General features: G+C 39.1%; 1 protein-coding gene and 1 long non-coding RNA gene across 2 annotated transcripts; one reads left to right on the forward strand and one right to left on the reverse strand.

Moving 5' to 3' along the window:
* Positions 1-1569: 1569 nt before the first annotated feature.
* On the forward strand, positions 1570-23791 carry LOC111346487 (uncharacterized). Its single transcript, XM_022953775.2, has 21 exons — positions 1570-1766; positions 1923-2022; positions 5425-5478; positions 5977-6102; positions 6275-6339; positions 6721-6806; positions 8931-9109; positions 9660-9884; positions 10849-10949; positions 11155-11291; positions 11461-11575; positions 12057-12385; positions 12607-12669; positions 13223-13378; positions 14662-14844; positions 15453-15575; positions 16815-16994; positions 17450-17587; positions 17878-18036; positions 19576-19713; positions 22062-23791. The coding sequence occupies exons 1-21, from the start codon at positions 1750-1752 to the stop codon at positions 22160-22162; spliced, it is 2775 nt and encodes a 924-aa protein (XP_022809510.1). The 5' UTR covers positions 1570-1749; the 3' UTR covers positions 22163-23791.
* Positions 13612-22109, reverse strand: LOC148736646 (uncharacterized). Its single transcript, XR_015996382.1, has 2 exons — positions 21997-22109; positions 13612-14795 (listed from the first exon to the last, which is right to left on the reverse strand). It is a non-coding gene; the product is annotated as an uncharacterized LOC148736646 (long non-coding RNA).
* Positions 23792-24539: the final 748 nt, after the last annotated feature.

Genomic DNA, 24539 nt, shown 5'->3' on the forward strand with positions numbered 1-24539 from the left:
TCCCCTTTGTCGGCTATTATTCTAAAATAGCGAACCTCAAACTCCGACAACTCACTTAGCGCTTTTTTAAATCGGACCTAAATATCAAACTAGTTTGTCTGCTATTTTATTTTAGAACTATTACTGATATTCATGACATGCATGTACTAAGCATGAGTACCTTGTAAAAAGAAAAACTTGCAAACTCGAAATGGAGGTGGATCGTGGTGAATGTGCACCAATCACTGACACTGACGTGAATACACTTTTAAAACTTTTGGTGGATCAGAAATTGCCGTGCGACGGTAAATCTCACCAAGCGCTGCCTTTTTTTTCTAGCATTAAACAGAAGCCTCCCATGCAATACAGTCGAGAGCTTTTAATTCAAAATAATAAATTCAAGTTTTGATCGCATTGGCGCAGTTAGCCCGCTTTTTTCGCAACATTACCCACCTTAATAATAATAATAATAATAATAATAATAATAATAATAGTAATAATAAGCTTTATTTTAACTGATAAAACTAATCAGTAATCTAATAGGTTGGCTGGTATAAACTAGTGATCAGCGTGATGAATAGTGTCAATCAAAATCAAAGGAGAAACCCTATAAAGAACTAAAGTCTGAGTTAAAAGAACAAAAATGTATAGAAAAGCTAATACTTATTTTAAACTACATAAATGATTAGATTTATCGTATTAAAAAAAAACGTTTAAAACCTATTGCCTTAAATTTAGATAAAGACTGTATCTCTCGAATTTCCTTTGGTAAAGATTCCACTCCCTAGCAGCATTACATTTAAATGACGTTTGAACCGTTTTTGTCTTTGTAGCAACAATCTGTTCAATAACCTTCTTTGAAGACTATAAATAGGAATGTATACTAATGAGGAGATCGAAATTTATGTCCCCTATCTCCCCCATTATGCTCTTTATTAATCTTATAAGGTCCCCCATTAGCAGCCAACTTTACGCAATTCCCCCTACACCGTTTCCGAGGACTGGTCCCTCCTCCGTTTCTCCTGAAGACCATGGATGTGATACCCCCCCCCCCCCAACATCCGCTACGTCTCCAGGAGGTAGATTATGTTTGTTCTCTTACCAATGCTGCCGGTAATTCTGCTAACGGTTTGTTATTATGTAGTTACGTGAGGAGGGTGTGTGCCGTGTCGGAGAAACGTGTCAGCAAAGGAAGCATCATAAGTGCTAAGTTGTTTATGCTAGCTGGTATTATTTTTCGAAAAAGGGGAAAAAAAGTGGAATCCTCGTGATGACCATGCTCTCATTTGCGTAAGGTAACTTATAAGTTCTTCCGCATATGATTTGCACACATTTACTTTCAGCGGCCGGGCAAGCTGATTCGTCGTCAAACTTTGAGTTCCTATAGACTTGATGAAAATTCCAAAGTTTCAATATCTGGATGCAACTTTTAGGACTTAATTACAGACACGGGTAAAAACATCTTTGAATGAGGAACATTCCTCGTAGGCCGAGGTCAAGCCTAATTAACCTTCCCGTTGATGCTGAGCACGACTACGGAAGTTATACTGATCTGAAGCACCCAACAGAGTCGAATGTTGTTTTCCCCGAAAGATGGACTTCCGCTAGTCTTGAGGGAAGTTCTTATAAATCAATGAGTGTTAAGCATTCCATTCAGGTGTAAAACCTTATAATTCCACTTAAATTTCAGCGGAACGTAAAGTGGAGAGAGTGGAGAAGGAATTTCTTATAGATGTCACATTGTGCCACACAGAAGACAGAAAACGGGACATGAATTATTCAATAAGGTAGAGTAGAGTGAGCAAAGCTTATGCAATCATGCAAACTCCTTGTCCCATCTACATGATTTTCCATTAAGTTTTCATCGAGTTCAAAATATAGATTTTTATTGCAAAATGACATCTTCATGAAAGCAACAGATTTCCTTTTCGCATACTTTTCAGATCTCCCGAGATGAGTATTATCACCCATTTGTTATTACTGTCAGGGCTATTGCCCTTAGTCAGTGGGCGAATCGACGAGAATGGTTTTGAAACTGACCGGGTGAGTTGTAAAGAATCAACTATTTGATTAACCGTGGAGTCCTAACGGTAAACCCATGCAGAAATGGTTTTGACTAATTACATGTCACCGGTAAATAGCTCAGGCTCGCACACTGAGTACTAATTATGTAAATATGTTTATGTCGCACAATAGGCGAAATATTGATGTAAACATTCCATATTTTGTGAGTTGGCTTGTATTTTTTCTACCGAGCCCCATGTAAAGGCGGAGAAAGACGCAAGCAATCAGCTAAGTGTCCCCTTGTACAGTCGAACCTCGATTATCCGAACTCGTTGGAACTAGACGAAATAGTCCGAATAATCGAGGGTACGGATAATCGAGGATATGAATATTAATGAGGAACAAAAACTGATTAAATTAAGAAAGCGACATTTAATCGTGAAAGAAAACATTTACAAATCGTTTTGAAAAAAATTTGTCACTACATCTTCACTGTCCATCGTTGATATCTCTGCACGTGCGTATTGAAAAGTGCTTTTACATTGGCCTAACATGTTGAAGTAAGTCAGTTTGTCTTAAAGAAGAACATCGCGTGCGTAAGGAGCGTTTCCCCATTTTTCGAAGCTGCACAATCTGAATAGCGTAAACACTGTTCTGTCTTTCCATCCATAATAAACACTTTTTAAAACATTCAACAGCTTCAGAGTTCGAAACAATTTTCTCATGTTGGCCTTCATCTTCCTCATCGCCGTTACTTTCATCTTCGAAAGAACACTAACTTATGTAGCTTGTTTATTTTGCATACCACGCCGAACGAGCCAAGAGGGTGTGAAATCTCATCTTGCTACTACAAAGGAACTCTATGCCAGACCTCATTCGAATGTTCTTCATTACTTACAACGCATGCGAACGCTGCTTTTGCTTTTTGAAAGTGAGACAAACTCGCCTTTACTTCACTTTTCAACGCTGTAGTTTTAAAAAGAATAAGACTACGGATCTTGATCATGACTAATGAATATTCGGGACCAGAGAAAAAGTCCGGATAACCGAGAAATCCGAATAACCGAGAAATCCGGATAATCGAGGTCCGAATAATCCGAGGTTCGGCTGTATTATGCGAAACGATCGATCGAATAAGGAATTTCTCATTCCATCATTATTTCATTTTCTAGTATTTTGGCTTCGAGTTTTCGAAGCTTCCTGACTTTTCCATGGCCTTACCTGAACGTCTTACCGATTGCACAGAGTCGGAACGCGTGGCCAATCGCACATTGCAACATTATCGTACTTTGCAAAAAAAAAAAAGGTGTCGCACTTTGAATAACAGTCCATCCTACTTTGTAATAAAACAAGGTGTCGCACCGTGACTTTGAAATAAACTTGGTAACGATGGTTGCAGGTCAAGCTAAGTAGATCCAAGCAGGGGCGTTCCGTTGCACTACAATTTCAGCAATATATATAACGTGCTTTTCTGGGCTCCATAACACGATAAAGCCACGCGGGATGCTGGGAAAACACGCCGGTGAGGAAAGCTTATAAATCACAAGCCGAAGGCAAGTGATTTATAAGCCTTCCGAGTGTTCTCATAACATCCCGCGTGGCTCTATCACGGTTTATAGTTCACCACTAAATTTTCTCCGGTTCTTATTGGTTTAAATCGATCACGTGACGTGATAGTGTTCATTCCTGGTGAGACACTATCAGCCCATACTGCCCGCCCGCGGAAAATACCCGGATGGATAGTGCCCGTCCGCGTGAAATACCTGGATTGATAGTACTCATCCGTGAAAAGTTTTTAATAGTTTGACGACCGCGAAGTTAGGCAGATCTGAAAAACAGCGACTTTTCAATTCTGACAGGTATAACGTATTATTTAGCCAATGTACGGTTGCGAATTCTTGACATTTGTGACAAGCTGTAGGCGCAGAAGAAAATTTAGTGGTGAACAATGAAAACAATAGAGTGTTTATGTCTCGGAACTATCGGTCTGTACTATGTTCATTTATGTTCTAAGGTAAAATGGCGTGGTGGTCAAATCAAATGAAAGAGAATTTGTTGAACGTTCAAAAAGTAAGCAAAACAAAACCAAAACGGTGGGGAGGGCCCGCATTTGATTAAGTACTTAACAGAATGGTAGTTCAGCCGAGGGGGGTGAATAGGTTAACGGATCGGCGGATTCTGAGAATTATTTTGCTCGGATTTCGGATTTAGAGCAAAATTTTAACGGATTTGTGGATTCTGAAATTGCAACGGTTCGCGGTTTTGTCAATGTTTTTGATTTTGCTTGTGAGGAAGTTCGGATTTTGGATCTGAACGATCTTCAGAAATGCGTTGTTTTCTGAGTATGTGTATTTTTTTGTCACGGACGAGACTCTCTGCATGTCACGCATCAGGGAAATAGTAGGGAGCTTAAGATACAGACGTTTTCGGGGCGCCGGCGACGTGACAACCCAGGTAGACTGGTTCATAGGTTGCCGTTTTCGCGCCATAATTTAAGTTGTTAAGATTCTGATGACGGCCGGCCTTTGCGACTTCGTCGAGTTTATTTGTCGCGCTTTACAAATGAAGGCTTTTTTGTCGTAGCATGGCTACGTTTGAAGAATTCCGCCATCTCCTCGTCCTTTACAACGATGCTAAAAAATGTGTCAAGCTGGTTTGTCCATTCCATTGTGCTGAAAAAAAGGAGTCGGAGTTAGAATTAATTTGGAAACGAGAATTAGAGACAATTTTCATAGAGCTACATTATGATAAGAACATCAATGTCCTATGGCTTTAAGATCTTATAATTTGAAATATGAGAGATGTACAAACAGCAACAGCTCGTTCTAATATCAATTGGAGTCGTTACAAGAACTCAGTTCCACTGAATTAATACAGTTAGATGCCTTTAGAGATACTCAACTTACGGTAGCTCCTACACTGCCGAAGTAGCCTTTAGCTACATAAGGAAAGTCCGATGCAATAAAAAACTTTATTTAAGTATATGACGTTTCAGTCCAAGACTCCTTATCCGTGATACTGTACCCCGCCGATTGCAACTCGCTCGATGGGCAAGCCATTGCCTAGCTAACACACAACAGCTCAAGGTGTGTTTTTCACCTTTTTACGAGGTAAGTAGCGAACGGGTTCGGATTTAACAATTTTTTTTAACGGACTGGCGAATTTGGTTATCAAATCGTAGTGGATCGGCGGATTTGCATACCCCTATTCACTCTCCTCTCAGTACATTGAAATTATAAACTTGTGAAACATTACTATTTCGCACGACTACTTCTTGAGTGAATTTAATTGAATTAAACTCTGTACTCCATTCATGAGGGCAGTGTGACAACGATATGGAGACCGATGGGTCATCAAAGGTCTCCAACTTCTCGATTGTAGAATCCACGATGAACTAAATAGATTTTTATCTCACTTAAAAATACTCTTTTTTATAAACAGGTCAAGCGAAACAGTCAAGGAACAGGATCTTATAGAGACTGGCAGTGGTATTTAGTAAGTCACAAAAGCACTTTAGAGATGATGATCAAACATGGCAACATATATTAGTGTTAAACTGGAGTCATTATATTTTTTGTCCCGCTGCCAAAAGGAAAAAAACAGTTTGATGAAGATCACAAACGCTGTAATAGATATTTTTTTGAGAAGCTTGCGATTGAACAAATAGCAAGAGAAATTCCTAGGTATTACTGGCCTTGAAAACTAAGTATTCCTCTTTTGTTTACTTCAATTCTTTTTTGACTCTGAAATCAGTCAAAATAACTGAATCAAATTTCACTTTATAAAAGTCAAAGTATCTCGAAAGTAAATAAAACTAAGAATTCTTAGAAATACTTCGGAACATACTGTCAGTATTACATGTAGTATCCCTCTTTTAGCAAATCTCCCATGAAATACTCTTAAAATGAACTAAAGAATAGGAGACTAGCTTTCTTTACCTTAAGTCATATCTGTTGTACACGGTTGAGTCCAATATTTTCTTTTTGGTCTCAGAAAAGCACGCAACCATCAATGAACGTAGGAGCTGCATGGCGGGCTGGGTACACAGGCAAAGGTGTACTTGTTGCTGTTGTGGATGACGGAGTCAACATGAATCATCCAGACCTGGAATCAAATTTTGTAAGTCTTTCTACATATGCACATGGCAAAAAAACAAAACTTTGATTGAAATCGTATACCTGTTGAGATCTTGGGATCAACACAGAGCGAACTCCTGATCCCAAAAATATGAAGTATTAATAACATTAGATTGGACAAAATTCATTTTTTCATTATTTGCTTCTGTCATCAGAATGTAGAATCAAGCTATGACTTTTGGAGTGGCAGAAACATAAGCAAATCGCACAGTCCTGGCAGGTATGTTATGACCTTCATCGGTAGACACTTATTTGGAGTTAGGATCTCACTTGGCGTTTAAGACACAGCTGACGTAAAACAGTACAGAATAAGCTACAAAAGAACTAGAAAAACAATGAAAACAAAAAGTTTATGAGGTAGTGTTCTAATGCGACGTGTCTTGTATCTTCTATACCAAAAAGGAGCCTAGAGTTGCCAAAATTTCAGTCCCATGTATAGATAATATCAGGGGGTCGTGAATTACTATTATCATTATTAATATTATTATTATTATCACTATTATTTTATGATTTAGTGTAAACATTACAATGCTAGCGATGCCAGTGCAATCATCACCCATTTTGATTTGAATAAATTATATTTTTTGTGTGCTATTTTTAGTCACGGAACATACTGTGCTGGTGTCATTGCTGGAGAAAACAATAACAATTGTGGAGTTGGTGTCGCCTATAATGCACAGATTTCAAGTAAGAAATATTGTCTATTATTATCCAACTACACTCCGTAGAGTACAAATAACGCCATAGACGAGTACAAATATCACGCGGTATTTGTACTCCAGAGAACCGATTAGACAGGTTCTCTCGCATCGCGCAAGCGAAGAACTGGATTAAAGCTGCGAAAAAAAAATGGCGGACAATTTAAATGATATTTCTGACGACGAAGGGTCGGAATGGCTGGCAAATGTAGATCGAAATGAATCGAGAGAAGAAAAACAGCTCGACGATCAAAACATTTCTTCGTTTATTAAAGAAAATAGAAACAGTAACACGACAACTCGCCACTTCCGTTCCGCTTCGTATGCTTCTGTCACGCACTCTAAGTAAATAAATATCCACGAAATTCGCCCGGACTGAAATAACAATTTGGTATGTTGGATAATAAATAACTTATTTGACGTTTTGTTGTGTAGTATCCCTGAGTATTTTTACTCGTTATTTGCATTTGACGAGCCCGTAGAGGGAGTCAAAATACGGCACAACTTGTAAAAATAAAGTCAGCGATACTACACAACAAAACGTCTAATAAGATGATATACTTTTAATCAAGATCTCCTCAAGAAGTCTTCGAAAAGACTCGATTGCAGCTAAGCAATCTTTGGACGCAGTCGGTAAATTTGTGAGAACTTACTGCGTGAGAGACCCATGCGAAATGGCACTTGTTTTGTATTTCATTGAATGGAAAAATGATAATATTATTTCATCCATCGGGTTTGCGAGCATAGTAATTCTCCTGGCTGTCTGCTATACAAGAAGAATTTGTTATTGGATCAACTTATAATCTCCTAATTTATATTTGTATTCATGCTCGTTAATTGTCCGCTTTTTTATTTTATTTTTAGTGTGAAGAGAAATTCTGTCTTGGTCACTTAGGGAAATAAAAATGATGTAATGGGGTTAATGGGGTTCATTATCCCCCTTACCTGAACACATAACTATGATTTGCTCTCTGCTGTACGAATAGAATTAGAAGCTTCTCTTGCGAGAGGAATGGAATTCCGTTGACGGTATTTGCACTGTGTATCCTTATTACATTAAACTTTTGCAATTAATATGGGCTTATTATAGCATGTCTGCTCGCCAGTGAGGCAAATTGTCGTTTTCTCCTAAGCGAGCACAATGACACCCTAGGTACAAGTTTGTAATTGTATTCATATATTTTTTTTCTTTTTGAAAAAAAAAAAAGGCAGGACAAAAAAAAAGAAACAATGACAGTTTTCTTTTGGTTTTCAATTTTCGACCATTTATAGCGTGGAAATATATTACGAACAACGAACACGAGGAACGAAACCTGACTTGGCGACGTCATCTTTTAAATGTACCTTTCTATCGTGAAATATATGGTGATCAGTTGTATCAAATTTAGGAAAAGTGTTTTTTGTCCTTTTTTTTTTCCAAATAACAACAATCTCGTGCTGCTAGGGTTCTTACTGGTGCCAATTATGATTCATTCCGCTGATATCATCCAGACCCTCTCTTGGGACACACTTGATGCGAAGCAGCTTCATGCTAAGTCAACATTGATGTATAAAATACTAAATGACGACACAGCGCCCAACCTTAGGAACTCCTTTGTTAAAAGGAATGTTGATCAGACTGATTACCACCTCAGAAATAGCGCTACAGATCTGACACTTCCTAAACCGAAGGGAGAGTTTCTAAAAAGAAGTTTTAAATATAGCGGCGCAATGCTTTGAAACCAACTCCTAAATGAAGCAAAACTAGCGGAATCGATATATTCATTTAATAAATGTATCAAAACGTAATTGGGTCATGTCACACCCCATGTGTTGATCATTTACTTAGTTTATAATATATTCTTAGTTTGTTATAGTTAAATTTTTGTAGATTTAGACTTACCCTTACTTAAACCTAGTTCATCTACTTACACTTAGCTCATAATAATTGAATTATTAGGATTTTAGACTTATGTTATTAATAATCTTGTATTATTAGTTATAGTTTCTTTTATTTCTGTACAAATATGCCCTCCATGGAAATCAGCTGAGTGTTGTTGGGGCTACCGTGTTTTTGATGCAAATAAAGTATACCTACCCACCTACCTACCTGAATTGTATTTGCCATCGCTAGGTATTCGACTGTTCAATGCCAACGACAAACCATCTGACCAATCAGAGGCCAGTGCACTGATGTTCAGGAGAAACTTTATTGACATATATTCCAACAGCTGGGGGCCTGGGGACATGGGCTGGGAACTGGAGGGGCCAGGCCCTTTATTAGCAGACGTCCTTGAAAAGGGAACGCAACTGGTAAGATCGATGAATCACAGGCGACCTACCATAACAGTATACTGTAGGGGTTACTAGAGAGTGAAAACCGAGTAATATAGGCTATTAACGCCAGAATTTCGCACAGCACGCGAAGTTTAATATTTAGTGATAAGAACCAGTCGAGTTTGACAAACTCTAGTCTACCAGCGAGCCTTAGGGCCTGATTACATGAGCCGGGCTGGCCCTGTTAGCCGGGCTGATTTCTTTTGTTTTGGTGGTCGCCAAAGCGTGAAAACAAAAGAAATCAGCCCGGCTAACCGGGCCAGCTCGGCTCATGTAATCAGGCCCTTAGAACAGTGCATTAACGGCGCACAAGATCAACACAAAAGCAGGTCGCTTACGATGTTCTGAAATGAAGTTTTCCTTCCTGTTGTAGGGAAAAAAAGTACTTTCAATAAATTTTTGACAAAATTATGGATTTTTATGGGTATAGTGAAATCTCGAAACTCCTATTTATGAATTTATGAATCTGGATAAGAATAAATGTATGTATTAATTATCTAATCTAATGTAATGTGTTGTGATGCAGGGTCGACGTAAAAAAGGATCGATCTTTGTATTCGCAGCTGGGAATGGCGGACTTTCGGGGGATAGTTGTGCGTTTAGTGGTTATGTAAACAGCATTTATACGATCGCAATATCTGGAGTTAACTGGGATGGAGAGGTTCCTGGCTACGCTGAACGGTGCGGAGCTATCATGGCTGTAACCTATGGTCAAGATGTGATTAAAAGGGGGAACGTCAAAGCTCCAATGGTAAGCAGTGAGCCCGATCAGCGATATTGGAGAAACCCACTCGTGGTGCTAAATAAGCTTTATCTTAACACATCATCTTTTAGCTCTATTCTAGAGTTGAAAGTTATACGAAAAATGCCATACTTTCCCAAAATGTAAATTTTCAAAAACTAGGCTAACATACGCTGCAGACGAGCCCGCCAAGGGGACTTATTTTGAAAGTATAAATCAAATTATTGAAATGAGTATTATAAATGAAGAGAAAGTAACGGGACGTAAACTTTTATGCGGACGTCTCTGAGATCATTCTTCCGCTCGAAACTCTATAGAGTCTAAATAATAAAGTCGTACCAGAGACGACTTTATGGAACATTTCACGTGGTAAACGGTAAGCTGTTTACAACTGCTCTCATTTTTCCTCGAGCTTGGCTCTCGGAAAACTGTGCGCATCTCAGAACAAATAATGTTCCCGGTCTAATATCTACGCATACTTTCGCGCCAAATAGAGGTTATTGTTCATAGAACTTAACAGTAATTTTCATTTCCCAAGGACTGAACCAGGAGCTTTCTTCTTTGTGCTGTTATTTTCTCTTCTTTAAAATTTGAATAAACTCGTCAGTTTCCTTGCAAATTTAGCCTTATTAAAAACTTTTAAGAGTCCCACACCGTATATCCCACCGCAAGTTGTTTGAAGACGTATAACCTTTCACCGAGGTGCATACGCACACCACATATAGGCAAATGTTTCCCTGCTTTAACACGCTCACAGAGTGTGCAGACATCCACAATAAATTTCATTTAAGATCCTCGCCAAAAAAAAAAAAAGAAAAAGAAAAAGAGAAAGGAAGAAATGAATAGAAAGTATTTTATTACGTTAATTAACTTGGCTTGACTTTCGTTGGGTCCCACTCGCTCTACATCTGTTATGGTTATTAAGGGAACGAGATGTATCAGCATTTTAATAAAAATTTGATTCGTTCCCCAGATAACAACCAAAAATGGCAAAGGTTGCACAGAGGATTTTCCAGGGACTTCCGGCCCTACTGCCATGGCTTCTGGGATCATTGCTCTGGCATTAGAAGCAAAGTAAGTGGGCTGAAAGGAGAAACGAAAGGCGAAATATTTCTAACTTTTGTCCATTCCTCCTCCATACTGCTATTACTTTAATTAATTTCTTTTATAAGTTTTGCTCGTGTTTTAGCCCTCAGACGCTGTTCAACGAATTTTAGCCGCTAAAGAATCTAAGTCAGCCGTTGGAATAGGCACTTATGTAACCCTTTGTTTTATTCAGTGAGAATTTGACATGGCGCGACATTCAGCACCTGATCGTAAGAAGCTCAAAACCTCTTCGCCCTCCGAACAGGGTTAGGACGTCGAGTATTAAGCGTCGCAATCCTTCTTGGAAGGTCAACGACGCCAATATTCAAGGTACAGTTCCTCCTCTCCTTTCTTAAATAATGAATCTCAGTAACATTTGCAAAAAAAGTTACTTAAATTCATTTCTGTTGGGACTAGCAGATAGTTGACTGTCTGATCTTTACGCAAGTATATTCAAATAGTGTTTCTTCTAATGATAAGCGTTTTCCGAAACTTACAGTTAGCCATTATTTTGGCTTTGGATTGATGGATGCGTATGATATGGTTCGTTATGCAAAGAAATGGACTTCTGTTCCACAACAACTACACTGTGAAGTTGATCTACAACTCTCTCGGTAGGTACTCTTTTACAACTACAATCGAACCCGTATTAAATGGTAACCCTTAGGTTGACAGCTAATAACAGGCTCCACAGATTAGGGTTAATATTAAAAACGATACATAACACGCCTGCACTTAATTTACAGCTGATATAACTTACAGAATCTTGCTTAAAAGTACCACTTACTTTGATTTTGGGTGAGAAACAGGGATTAAAAGTTACTTCCAAGAATATTCCTAGTTTTATTAGACTTTGGTTCCGCTGAGTGACCGAAACGGGTGAAAACGCAACAAACAGGCCGCTGGGACTAAAATAAGGTGACCCAGACCGCTTAACTTTCAGGGTCGACTGTATTTTTCTTGTTCTTGTCCGTGCAAATTACGTCAAAGCGGAAAAAACACGCTAAAGAACATCACGAGAAACTGAGTTCCAGTGAAAGCTGAAGTACGAACTGAAAGTTAGTGAACCAATATACAATGTTTATTTTCTTGAAGCTCAAATTCGTCAGAAGAGATTCCCTGGAGCGGGCAGTTAGTTCTCTCCTTGTCCGTAAACAAAAGCAATTGCGGTATCCGATTCCTGGAGCACGTGCAAGTTGAAATTGACCTCACCTTTCTACGCCGAGGTTACCTGGAGATGAGTTCAAAATCACCTAGAGGAACTTGGTCCCAGCTCCTTTATCCCAGGGCGTTCGACAGTCTTACAGGCCAAAAGAAGTTTGAAAAGTGGACAGTAAGCAGCCTACATTATTGGGGAGAAAAGCCTGATGGAGACTGGGAAATAATTATTAAAAACTCGAAGCCATGGAGAAGAACCAGAAATGGTGATTATACTCTGCTATACATTAACACGCTGTCTTTGTGTTTCTTAGACTTCTAAATGAAGAATTTATTCACTCTGTTTTCCTGACTAGTCAACCATATCACTATTTTAATTCAAGAATATATCGTCATAACATTCCATTTGCTTTTTCATTAGTTATCACCTGAGAGCGAAAAGCTGTCTATTACTAATGATCTGCATTCCCTCTCACTCTGTTCTCAGCTTTAACCAATTCCTTCTCAACTGTGGAGTTACCAACACAATTAAACATCATAAAGTCAACAGGTAGGTAATCAACATCCATCTATCGATCAAATTTGTCAATCGAAAAAAGGAAAAAACAGTACGACTTTTATTCCCTCCTCCAACTTGATTAGTGTCTATAATTGTGGCGTTGGAGGGGACGTCATGCGAATAGCGACAGCCTTACTGTCAAACTTCGAATGTTACAAAATCGTGCTTCACGAGTAACCACAGGTGCCTTTTATTAGATATCTTTTGAGGAGATTTTCGGGTAAAACTCGGCTGGTTCAATTTCAAAGAATGAAGAGAAAGACTAGCTTTGCCGGCTGTTAAAACAAACTAGTAACGTAACAGTTTTGGCGACACAGGGACAGAAGTATGGAATGCGTTACCGAACGAAATGAAACATGAAAAATCAATGACGAAATCGAGTTGCCACCCTACGTTTTGTCCGCCTAGGTTGTGACTAATGTGCAAGTGACCGCGGGGCTTCATTTAAAGTATGAAATAAAGGTTACCTCTATCTGAATGATTGTACAGCACAAATTAAACTTATATATTCGAGGACCAATTTCTCAATATGTTCTTTATTCAGTTGGAAATTCTTCAGATTGGTCGTCCTGGTCTGAATGTAGCGTAACATGCGGTAATGGAATCCAACAACGTACCCGCCCATGCACCCAAGGATCATCATGTGAGGGATCTGACAAAGAAACAAAGACATGCAGTAGAAGAATTTGTCCAAAACCAGGTAAACTTCTTACTTCCAGCACGCTACCCACTGAATTAACAAGTCTTGTGCAACTACAATTTGTGTACCCACTACTCAAGGTGATATCTTTAAATTCTCTGAGTTATAACTAGTAATTTTTTATATTAATGTAGGATGAAAAGATGGCGAAAAATCACGTCGTTGAATTGCAAAGAAGATTTGTACAGAAAAACAGCAGAGGTCCAGACTCAATCAATCATTCAATCAATCAATCAATCAATCAATACTTTATTTACCCACGTAGGGTTAAGGAGCTCGTAGAGCTCGTTCAAAATTCATACATACATAGGTTACATACACAAATAGGTTAATTGACCACTCCCCATAGGGGCTTTTCAGGGCCAACACCCACCCATCCCACCCAGGGGAGGACATCCACCACACAATAATCTCGTGCGTGGGGAATTAACGTCTCCTACCCCTAACCCTGCAGGAGACGAGGCCTATTGCTTATTCGTCCTTATCCGAGAAGACCAGAATATCTATCCATTTCTTGATTATAGAAAGGCAGCAAATTCTCCTCACTTATTTTAAGACCATGAGTACGTGCCTCTAAGATCAAGAATCTAAAATAACCTAATACATACTGTCAAGACCTAATAGATTAGAAATTGCAATAAGTTAAAATTAACATTAAAATTTAAGTTTGTACAATAAAATTTAGAGCCACTTAAATACAGGTATAAAATGGTGAAGCAATAACTTAAATAACTTCAAATTAACATTAGTTCCGGTTCCGTCCATTTTCCAGGGAACATACACAACCCTAAGTATTTAATGATTTACCCTTTACCTTTAAACTTTGGTAAATACAAATTCCGATACCACTTTGTAAATATCCAGATCCTTTTATTTAACTATGGAAAGGTTTGAACAGAAGACAACTTCTGCACACTCTTACGACATTGTTAAACTTCTTAGTCCTTAAAAAACTACGTTCCACAGAGGTTTCAATAATTTCTCATCAACTTCTTAAATCAAATGCCGGATGAAGTAAGGCATGATAGAAATAATGCTTTCAATAGACACAAGACACGTTAACGTCATCATTCCTTCAATTAGGCTGCCTATTTGTTAGCCTGCAGGCAGGCGCGGTCGTGTCTTCGCCCACGGGTACGTTTTAAAAGGCCTTGAACAAATTAAGCGATCCAGCGGGAAGTATGGCACTGATCTCAAAAGTGGTTGCAGCATACGATTTTTGTGTCCAAGGCCATTACAACTGAAATTAAAGTTTACTATACTGATCTGTATTCTCATTACAGCTCCAATTAACGGCGGTTACTCTGATTGGTCCGACTGGAGTCCATGCAGTCGATCATGCGAGGGAGGAAGTCGGGAACGTCGTCGTTCTTGCACCAAGCCCCTGCCTGCAAACGGTGGAGCAGACTGCAGGAAACTGGGTAGAAATTGGGAAAGTCGAAGATGTAATGTACATAAATGTCCAGGTGAGTTAGAGGAACACAGAAAAATCATAATTATGACGTATTGTCTTTTCTGGAAAAGGACTTCTCCTGGGAGTGACCCTTAGAAGTGTTGAAACTCATGAATTCTTTATTATCTTTTTAACGTTGAATGGATATTTTTGTTTTTCTTCGTTGGGCGGCTCTTTTATTGCAATAGTACGTGGGCATGTATTTCTTTACAGTTTTTATTTGTGCTTTTGCCTCACCTGTCCCATCATTCCATAATCCTAAAACTAGATAGTACTGACAATAGCCAAAAAGTCAAGTTGTGTGCTTGAAAAAGTAAAGTGTAGCTTTATCAATCATTTAACGCGTGTAACCGATCATTTCATATTTGTTTTAGAAAAAAAGGTAAAAGAAAAAGATTGATCCACCCGAAGGATGTAATGGATAAAATATCCTTACCACCTGCAACATTAAAAATGGCTACGAAACCCCTCTACAATTTCCCCACACGCTTCTTATCATTTACCTTGGCTGCACATTACCTGAGAAACTTTTCAGTGTGTTGAAATAAATATGCTCAGATGTGTTTATTTAATTCACGGTGTCAAACATTGATTTTCTTTTTTTTGTCCATGATGATATAGGCCACTTGTTTTCGTTGAAATTAATTCTGTATGGAACCAACAAGGACCCTCTCGCAAAAAATCCTCATGTTGAAAGAAGAACAAAACGCTTACAGGATGTTCACCTCCCTCAACGTAGAGAAGGTCATTCAAATATATATATACTGAAAACACAATTGACATTATCACTAAATCAATTCGCTCCTGAGTTTTGATTTTGCTATGTAAGTGGTTTTGTTTTAAATTCCAAGATTTTGTCTTGTTGTAGAAGAAACGACGAATAGTCACATGTTTTTAGCAAGCTGATCCTTAGATCCTTAGATCAAAACGAAAGTCATGCAAACCCAGCGTGGGAAAAAGAGAAAATCTGAATCGGCCATGAAAGTCTCATGGCCATATGATCATCACGAGCTCTCTTAAACCAAGAGAGGACGAACTCATTTTCTATCGGTAGAGCATCCGACGGCAAAATGCGACTTTCCGAGGCTCTAATCCATGCAAGGGACAAATTATCAGCATCCATTTAGTTATGCATACCAAAGAGCTGGTCTTTGAAATTCATTGCCGTAAAACTAAATTTCTATCAAAATTGATGCCGTAAGAAAGCAAAGAAATATGTGTTATTGACCAAGCATGAGGTCAAGATGACTGGATATTGGCTGAGCTCTTTGTTTAATTTTATTTTGGACCGAATCAAAGTGAAGTCCATGAAAACGCAAAAGAAAATGATGCTCATATCCAGCCATCTTTACCTAACGCCTGCTTAATTAATAAAGGGTTTGGATATATCAACAAAGTTGAAGTGGTAAATTGGCCACCGTAACGATTACAAAAGCTGACGTTTCGAGCGTTAGCCCTTCGTCGGAGCGAATAGAGGAATTGTGGGTTGTGTGTGCTTTTAAAGGCAGAGAATGGAGCTACGTTATTGGTGGGAACATGGCAACGAGAAAAACAAGAATAAATTAGTGGAATGAAAAGCGTTCGTCAGCTTTTTTAATCGTTACGGTGGCCAATTTACCACTTCAACTTTGTTGATATATCCAAATTATTTCGTTACTCCCACCGACGCAGCCCCCAACAGTTTCTTTCGAAACTATCAGCCTTTAATTACTAAAGGGTTTATTATATGGCAAAAATATTTATCTTTAATAAGAATAACACTGACTTTCTTAATTTCGGGCACCAGATTTTTGTAGCATCTTTTGACAACTTTTAAAACTCCATGGCCAACATTTTTCAAAAATTACTAACTTTGAAAGTCCATTCCACACAATTTTTTTTTTTGCTAGCGCTAGATCAAGGCCGGCACACTCGCGTCGCCAATCAGTACAAAACTATGATCATTGCATTATTTGTGTACAAATTCCCGCTTATTTATCGCAGATATTCCAGTTCATGGAGGTTTCACACAATGGAGTTCCTGGACCTCTTGCAGCAAGTCGTGCGGAGAAGGGTTGCGGTCTCGCTCTCGTTCATGTACAAAACCCCGACCCTTAAACAAAGGCAAAGGTTGCAGTGGATCAGCCTTGGAAACACGAACATGTAACATGGGCATTTGTCCAGGTAAAGTTTGAGAAATTCACAAAAAAGCACATATGAATATTATTTTAAGAACTTCACAAAACTAGATTGTTTTCCTATTTACGTCATCTGCATTTCTTCACCAGTCGACAATAAACAGTAAATTTCTCTAAACAGATCACGGTGGCTATGCGAGATGCACAGTAGAAGTAGACCGATTAAAATAATTTTTTTTCATTAAGTAATAGGCCACAATTTCTGTAGGTTTAGCTGCGTAATAAACCGCGCTAAATGATCAGGGTCTCCGTTGGGTCGACGGTTAGCCGTAAAACGGTAAAAGGATTTAGCCGTAAGGCGTAAAAGTCTAACCGTTAGCCATAAAAGCCATCATTCCACTGAGACCCCTAATGTTTGGGTAACACTGCAGTACTTTACTTTGTAAATCATGAACTGGAGGCAAGTGATTTACGGCAAGTAATTTTTTTTTTTTTTTACAGTGTGGTCTAAATGGTCTGAATGCAGTCCACCTTGTGGACGGGGGACTCGGAGCCGTTATCTGTCATGTCCCACCAGGAGAGACTGTAGGATACCGAGTTCAAGAAGAGAAGTAAAAAGGTGCTTCACTAACTGTCCAGGTGAAGTAAAACAAATTAGTCCGAAACTTGTGCAGGCAGCGGGCGCTAACTTAATAAGAATGAAGGGAAGAAAGAGTGAGAAATTGAAAGATAGAGAGGGCGTTTCAAAGTAGAGTACATTTTAGAGTCTGGAAAATAAATGAAGGAAGGAGAAAAGTAGCACATGAGCAATGAAACTAAATGATGAATTATCAAATGGTGGGATGCATGGCTTATGCTATGTTCGGCTGGTAACCAAACCGGAGTGTAACATTGTTTGACAGTTAATGTTTCCGTCTACTTTGTATCAGTGGCTGGAAATCATTCACGCTGGTCTATCTGGTCCGAATGTAGCGTAACATGTGGAAATGGAATCCAAAAACGAACCCGTACATGCATCCGAGGATCATCATGTGAGGGATCTGACGAAGAAACGAGGACCTGCAGTGGAGGAATTTGTCCAAAACCAGGTAAACTTCTTGCTTCCAGCACGCTACCCACTGAATTAAAATATTTCGACTAAGATTAGACTCCCCAGTTATTTATTCAATAGCACCACTTTCAAAAATAAGCTCATGAATAACATATACCGATTTTTTGTCATGTTAATTTAATGAAAATACCACTGCATAGTCTTCTACACATATATTTATTGTTCAGATACAATGAATATATGAAGTTCATATATTTTGAACTGCGGTATTAAATACGTATGATGCACGATCCTTCGCAGTAGATAGCGCTATTTATGCAAAAGCGAAAACCAGACCTGAAAAAAATCAGGCCTGTACGGGATTCGAACCACTAACCTCTGCGATACTAGTGCAGCGCTCTACCAATTGAGCTAACAAGCCAACCGGGGAGCAGGCCGTTAAGTTGATTCGTAATAAACCCATGATGATAAATCAGATACAATGAATATATGAAGTTCATATATTTTGAACTGCGGTATTAAATACGTGTGAGGCTTGTTAGCTCAATTGGTAGAGCGCTGCACTAGTATCGCAGAGGTCAGTGGTTCGAATCCCGTACAGGTCTGATTTTTTTCAGGTCTGATTTTCGCTATTGCATACTGAATAGCGCTATCTACTGCGAAGGATCGTGCATCATACGTATATATTGATTGTATCGGCATGGTACGAATCGCATGTAGAAGTGTGGCTGAAACAAGTTTAATTAAATTTCAAAGCTGTGGAAAACATACATATTGGCTAAATAACTAGAAAGGAGAGAAAAATGTGAAATATAACAAAACTTACGCCTCTCAGGACTGTGAAAATGCACTGCGTGGTTTACGACTAAATAATCAACGCGCATAGTGACGTAACGCAGCATAACAACAATGTCTGACCGAAAATGCTGAGGCACACGGAGTGCCAATACGTCTATATACTTGTAATTATTTTCAATACAGCGAATCCTTCATGTATTTCACCTTCTGTTATTTTAAGAGAGCATCAGGATCATGAGCTTTGTTAACTGTTGCGTACCCTCTTTGAACCAGAAAAGTCTTTTTAACCAATCGACAATGGTTTAGCTTGGTCTGTACCCTTATCGGCAACAATATTCCTCATCACATCGGTCAAAATGTTGTGACCACTATGATGACGCATATATTTGTCGATAAGAGTACAGACCAAGCTAAACAACTGTCGATTTTCTTTTTACCACTAAATCGAAGTGATTCTTTAAGCGCGTGACACGTTGCGTGACACGTTGACCAGAGCACGTTGTCTGTGCTCTTATCGACAACGGCAGACTAGCCGATCGGATTACGACATTACTGCCAATTGTGATAAAATATATTGTATTGTAAGTCTTGTAATGATTCATTTTCCCGAATATTACCATTGATTGATCGTCTATTGCGTTGTAATTTCAAAATCTTAAAGTTTAATTCCTAAGGGTTCACATCCTCACCTTGGGCTTATTGTGTTTCACTAATCTTGTGTTCAGTTTCTTTCCCTTATCTACTCCTCATTCAGTTCACACTTTGTGTCTTTTCATAGTGATAACAAGCACGCACCTTCAAAATAACTGGGGTGACAGATATTGTAATGGTCAGAAAAATCGCTGCAAACAGGACTGCCAGAGAAGACAATTTAAACGAGGATGTGCAAGGACTTGTGAACTGACGGAATGCAAAGGTTCTGTTACTTAAAATTGGTTTTATCTTTATGAATGCTCTAAGTGTGATGATCTCTGGATCGTTTGATAATTTTATTCGCTATTCTAGTCTTGTATTCTGGTGGTCCCCGTTTCAAGCCCTCCACTATGGGCGGCCATCACCACCAAAAATACAAGGATGTTAAATAGATCAGTAAATACAAAGATGGTTTAAGGATCAGCTGCAGGATAGCATAGCTAATAAAGGAATGGCATGGCCAAATTATAGACAGTCTAGGTCTCCTTCATGAAACAGAACACCCTAAACATAAATAGTTTAGCCAAATGATAAACTGTCTAGTTGCCCATGTCGAGTTGAAACATGAAATTGTGAAATGGACCAGCTAAATTGCAAATAGTCTAGCACTCATTTGCGATACAGTACACAAATGGTGTAGCCTTGCGTCAGATGACTCAGGTTAATACGGAGTAGCACAGCGCACGCACAAACGGTGTAGCTTAGGGTGAAATGGCTCAGCATAATGTCGAATCAGTGGTACAGCGTACATACAAACAATGTAACTTTGCGTGAAAAGGCTCAGCGTAATGTGGAATGGTACAGCGTACACACAAATGGTGTAGCGTTGTGCGAAATGGCTCAGCGTTATGTCTAATGGTACAGCGTACATACAAACAAGGTAGCTTTGCGTGAAAACTTATCCGAATTGGCTCTGCTTTACGGCAAGGCGAAGTGAAGGCTCTTCAACACAGTGACTACAATACGTCATGGTTCCGGTTCGCGCCATTCTCCACACTCGATGACGTCATGTCCCCCAGCAGATCGCTGCTCCATTTGCGGTTTGTGTTTTTGGTGGTTTCGGCGAGATAGCGTAATGTAGAATGGTACAGCGTACATGCAAACAGTGTAGCGTTCCGTGAAATGGCTCAGCGTGATGTCGCATGGTACAGCGTACACACGAATGGTGTAGCGTTACGTCGAATAGCTTTGCAGAACATCAGACGCTCCCGCTGAACATTAAATTGTTCAGCATTACATAGAATATTTCGATGTTGTGGCAAATCGTCGAGCTTGCTTGTGGCGTGACGTGAAGGCTGAGCTATTTAAAGCAACGCTAAACCGTTTGTGTGTACGCTGTAGCATTTGACATTACGCTGAGCTATTTCACGCAACACTACGGTGTTGGTATGTACGCTGTACCATTTGACATTATGCTGAGCCATTTCGCACAACGCTACACCATTTGTGTGTACGCTGTACCACTCCACATTACGCTGAGCCTTTTCACGCAAAGCTACATTGTTTGTATGTACGCTGTACCACTGATTCGACATTATGCTGAGCCATTTCACCCAACGCTACACCGTTTGTGCGTACGCTGTGCTACTCCGTATTAACCTGAGTCATTTGACGCAAAGCTACACCGTTTGTGTACTGTATTGCAAATGAGTGCCAGACTATTCGCAATTTAGCTGGTCCATTTCACAATTTCATGTTTCAACTCGACATGGGCAACTAGACCGTTTATCATTTGGCTAAACTATTTATGTTTAGGGTGTTCTGTTTCATGAAGGAAACCGAGGCTGTCTATAATTCGGCCATGCCATTCCTTTAGTAGCTATGCTATCCTGCAGCTGATCCTTAAACCATCTTTGTATTTACTGATCTATTTAACATCATTGTATTTTTGGTGGTGACGGCCGCCCATACTCCACCCTGCTACTCACTGGATTCGTTCACTGTTGCCTTGGCTGCGCTTTGTATATAGCCAATTCGTCTGCTTCCTGCCAATTGAGGCTCTTAAAATACTATTTTTATGTTAATGTACAATTAGAATTTCGTTCTTTCAATGTGTAAACGCAGAGACACTTGGGAAATATGACCTAAGAACAGTTGATTATTATTATTATTATTATTATTATTATTATTACTATTATTATTATCATTATTAATCATTATATTCTATCAGAGCCGAAAATCTCAACATTTGAAATTGACGTCTGGAACGAAAGTCTTGAAAAATGTGTGAACTTTGGCAGTGCACAGTCTACTATGAGCTCTAACTGTTATAGTTTTTTCCAAACTAATTTTATCTCATGACCATGAAGTAAAAAGGCCACAGACAAGCTAAGAGTGCTATTGACCGATAAATACCCAAAATTTCTTTTAATATTTTGAACAATTCATCTGATTGAGGATGGGTTATTCAATTTTTCAGGATTCCTCTAATGCAAACCGTTACGAAAACTCTATTTTCTGGGAAGAAGTGCGATCTTCAACTAAATCGAGAATGAACCCAGCCTACCTTTTACATCATATAGAACGACATACTCCTCAAAATTAATGAGGTTTCATTGGATTTCGTTTCAGTTTGCGAAGACATCGGAACTTTCTGCGACGAAGATCCGGCAAATAACTGCAAGAATCAATTATGGAGCAAATATTGTAAGAGGACTTGTGGTTCGTGTTGAGTTTGACTTTCTTCTTTAAAGTTAAAGTTTCACGATTGCCTTGAGTATAACATACTAAACGAAATTTGAAAACGCTACCAAAATTTATTTGCATTTTGCCAAACAGTTACCACAACCCATATAAGGGGTTTACTGAAACTTTTCGTAAACGACCTTAGATGTAAATAAATTCAAAAAGGCTTCCTAACGAGTTGGAGAGGACAGTAACTCTTTGAAATCAGCACTTTTTGAAAAACATTGACTGTTAACCTCTACATGAAATTTTCTAGAATTAATTGTAAGCTCAATCATTTTACGCATGCTCAAGGGTTTATTCCAACGTTTCTGCGCTGACGAAAGTTGTAGTTTAAAAGAGGACCATTTTGTTCACTTAAATGGGTGTGAAGAGAAAAAAAGTTTCGGAATGGCCAAGTCTCAAAATCCATGATATTTTCTTTTTCTCAAGGGTGAGAAGGATCGTGGTGGAGGGGGGGGGGGGGGTGTTGGTGGATCTTGGATTGTTAGTAACTCAACAAGGTACAAACCTTGTTATTTAAGCGACGAAGACACATAAATCATAAAAATTAGGGCGAAATAAAACTTTTCCAGCACAAGATGCTCCATTTTCAGGTCCTTATCACCCCGCAAATACGAGCTCACTGTTAAACAAGGAAAGGAGCGGTATGAGCCTCTTCAAATGTGCTCAGAAATTCGTAACAATGACCCCTCCCCCCCTTCCCCCCACAAGTTGAAAAATCCTAACAACACCTACATTAAATCAATATATTTAGAAATCGTTTCCTTTGCTAAGCTGAATTTATGGTAGAGTTGTAGTCAGAAATCGAGCTTAAAAGAACAAAATTTTCTAGGCACGCTTACCAGTAGTAAGAATTTGCTTGCTAGATTAATCATTTAACAGTTACCATAGGTGAATGCATTTCGAACAAATCACCTTGCATTTTTGACATAAAAATCTTTTTAATCGTGGTCAGAACCAAAAATGTTGATTGTCATTTCCTGACAGCGGGAGAACAATTAATGCGGGAATAAAATGTTGCATGCGAAGACCGAAAGAAACAATGGTACCATGTAAATTCGGCGTCTACTTTTTGTTTTTTGTTTTTGATGGTTTGATAACCCCAAAATAAATCATTGCTTGTTTCTACACATTTTTTATAACAATATGGATTCGAATTTCGAGAAGTGATCGATGATGATAGAGAAAACATGTCGGTCATTCCATAAAGGAATGATGTTAGTAAACACAGTCAACCACCAAAGATATTGAGATCACCCCCAAGAGCTGTAGCTGCAGGGCGCGTGCTTTTCCACCCGGGACGACTTGGGATGAGTCTGGGAGGGGGTTCGGCGAGGGTCTGGTACTAGTCGTTATCAGCGTCAGACCCCTCGCAGACCTCTCGCAGGCAGGCAGACAAGCACTCATGCAGATGTGTTCGAGAACCTGCTCGCAGAATAATTTCTTTTGTAAAGAGTCTTAATGTGTTCGTAGTCAATGCTCACGAGAGGTTATAACTTTAAAAAGTTTAAAAGGAAAATAGATAAGTATCTTGTATTGCTTAGAACTAGAGGACAGTTTAAGTGTAACATGCAAGTTTGATTTTATGGGGCAAATAAAAGATTTTGATGATATCAAGTTGAGTTGTAGATATGAGTCCTTGTTGGCTGCACCTGTTGAAGCACATGAAAGATAAATGCCTGTGATTTCAAACTTTAGAAAAGATGAGAATTTGAACGAGGCTTACCTGTAAGTTGAAGTTAGATTGGAATTCTCTCGAGTTATAAAATGCCATTGGGATGACATGACTCCAGCACCAAAATAGCGAACTTCAATCCCTTGTGAAGGTGTAGTCTGATCGTCCGGGTGAGTGTAGTCCTGAGAAGGACTGTTGTCGGTGGTAGTGACTGACGTTTCGACAACCTGTGCGGAAGTCATCATCAGAGTCAAGTGAATGACTGTTGTCAGTAGAATGTTCTTATTCCAGTTCGCGTGAAATGATCGGTTGGTTTTGCCGTGATGTTATTGGCTGTAAGACTCAAGTGACGTAAGTCGGTCGTGATTGGTCTGTTTCGATCTGTCGGTAAAGTTAGGTCGTTCTTTTTCGGTCGTTTGTGGTGTTTATGTCGTGAATGAGTCGTTTTCGTGAATGAGTCGTTTTCTTACAGCCAATAACATCACGGCAAAACCAACCGATCATTTCACACGAACTGGAATAAGAACATTCTACTGACAACAATCATTCACTTGACTCTGATGATGACTTCCGCACAGGTTGTCGAAACGTCAGTCACTACCACCGACAACAGTCCTTCTCAGGACTACACTCACCCGGACGATCAGACTACACCTTCACATGTTACCCCCGGGTTCGAACCATTT

The sequence above is a fragment of the Stylophora pistillata genome, chromosome 2 (assembly GCF_964205215.1).
Source record: "Stylophora pistillata chromosome 2, jaStyPist1.2, whole genome shotgun sequence".
NCBI lineage: Eukaryota > Metazoa > Cnidaria > Anthozoa > Scleractinia > Pocilloporidae > Stylophora > Stylophora pistillata.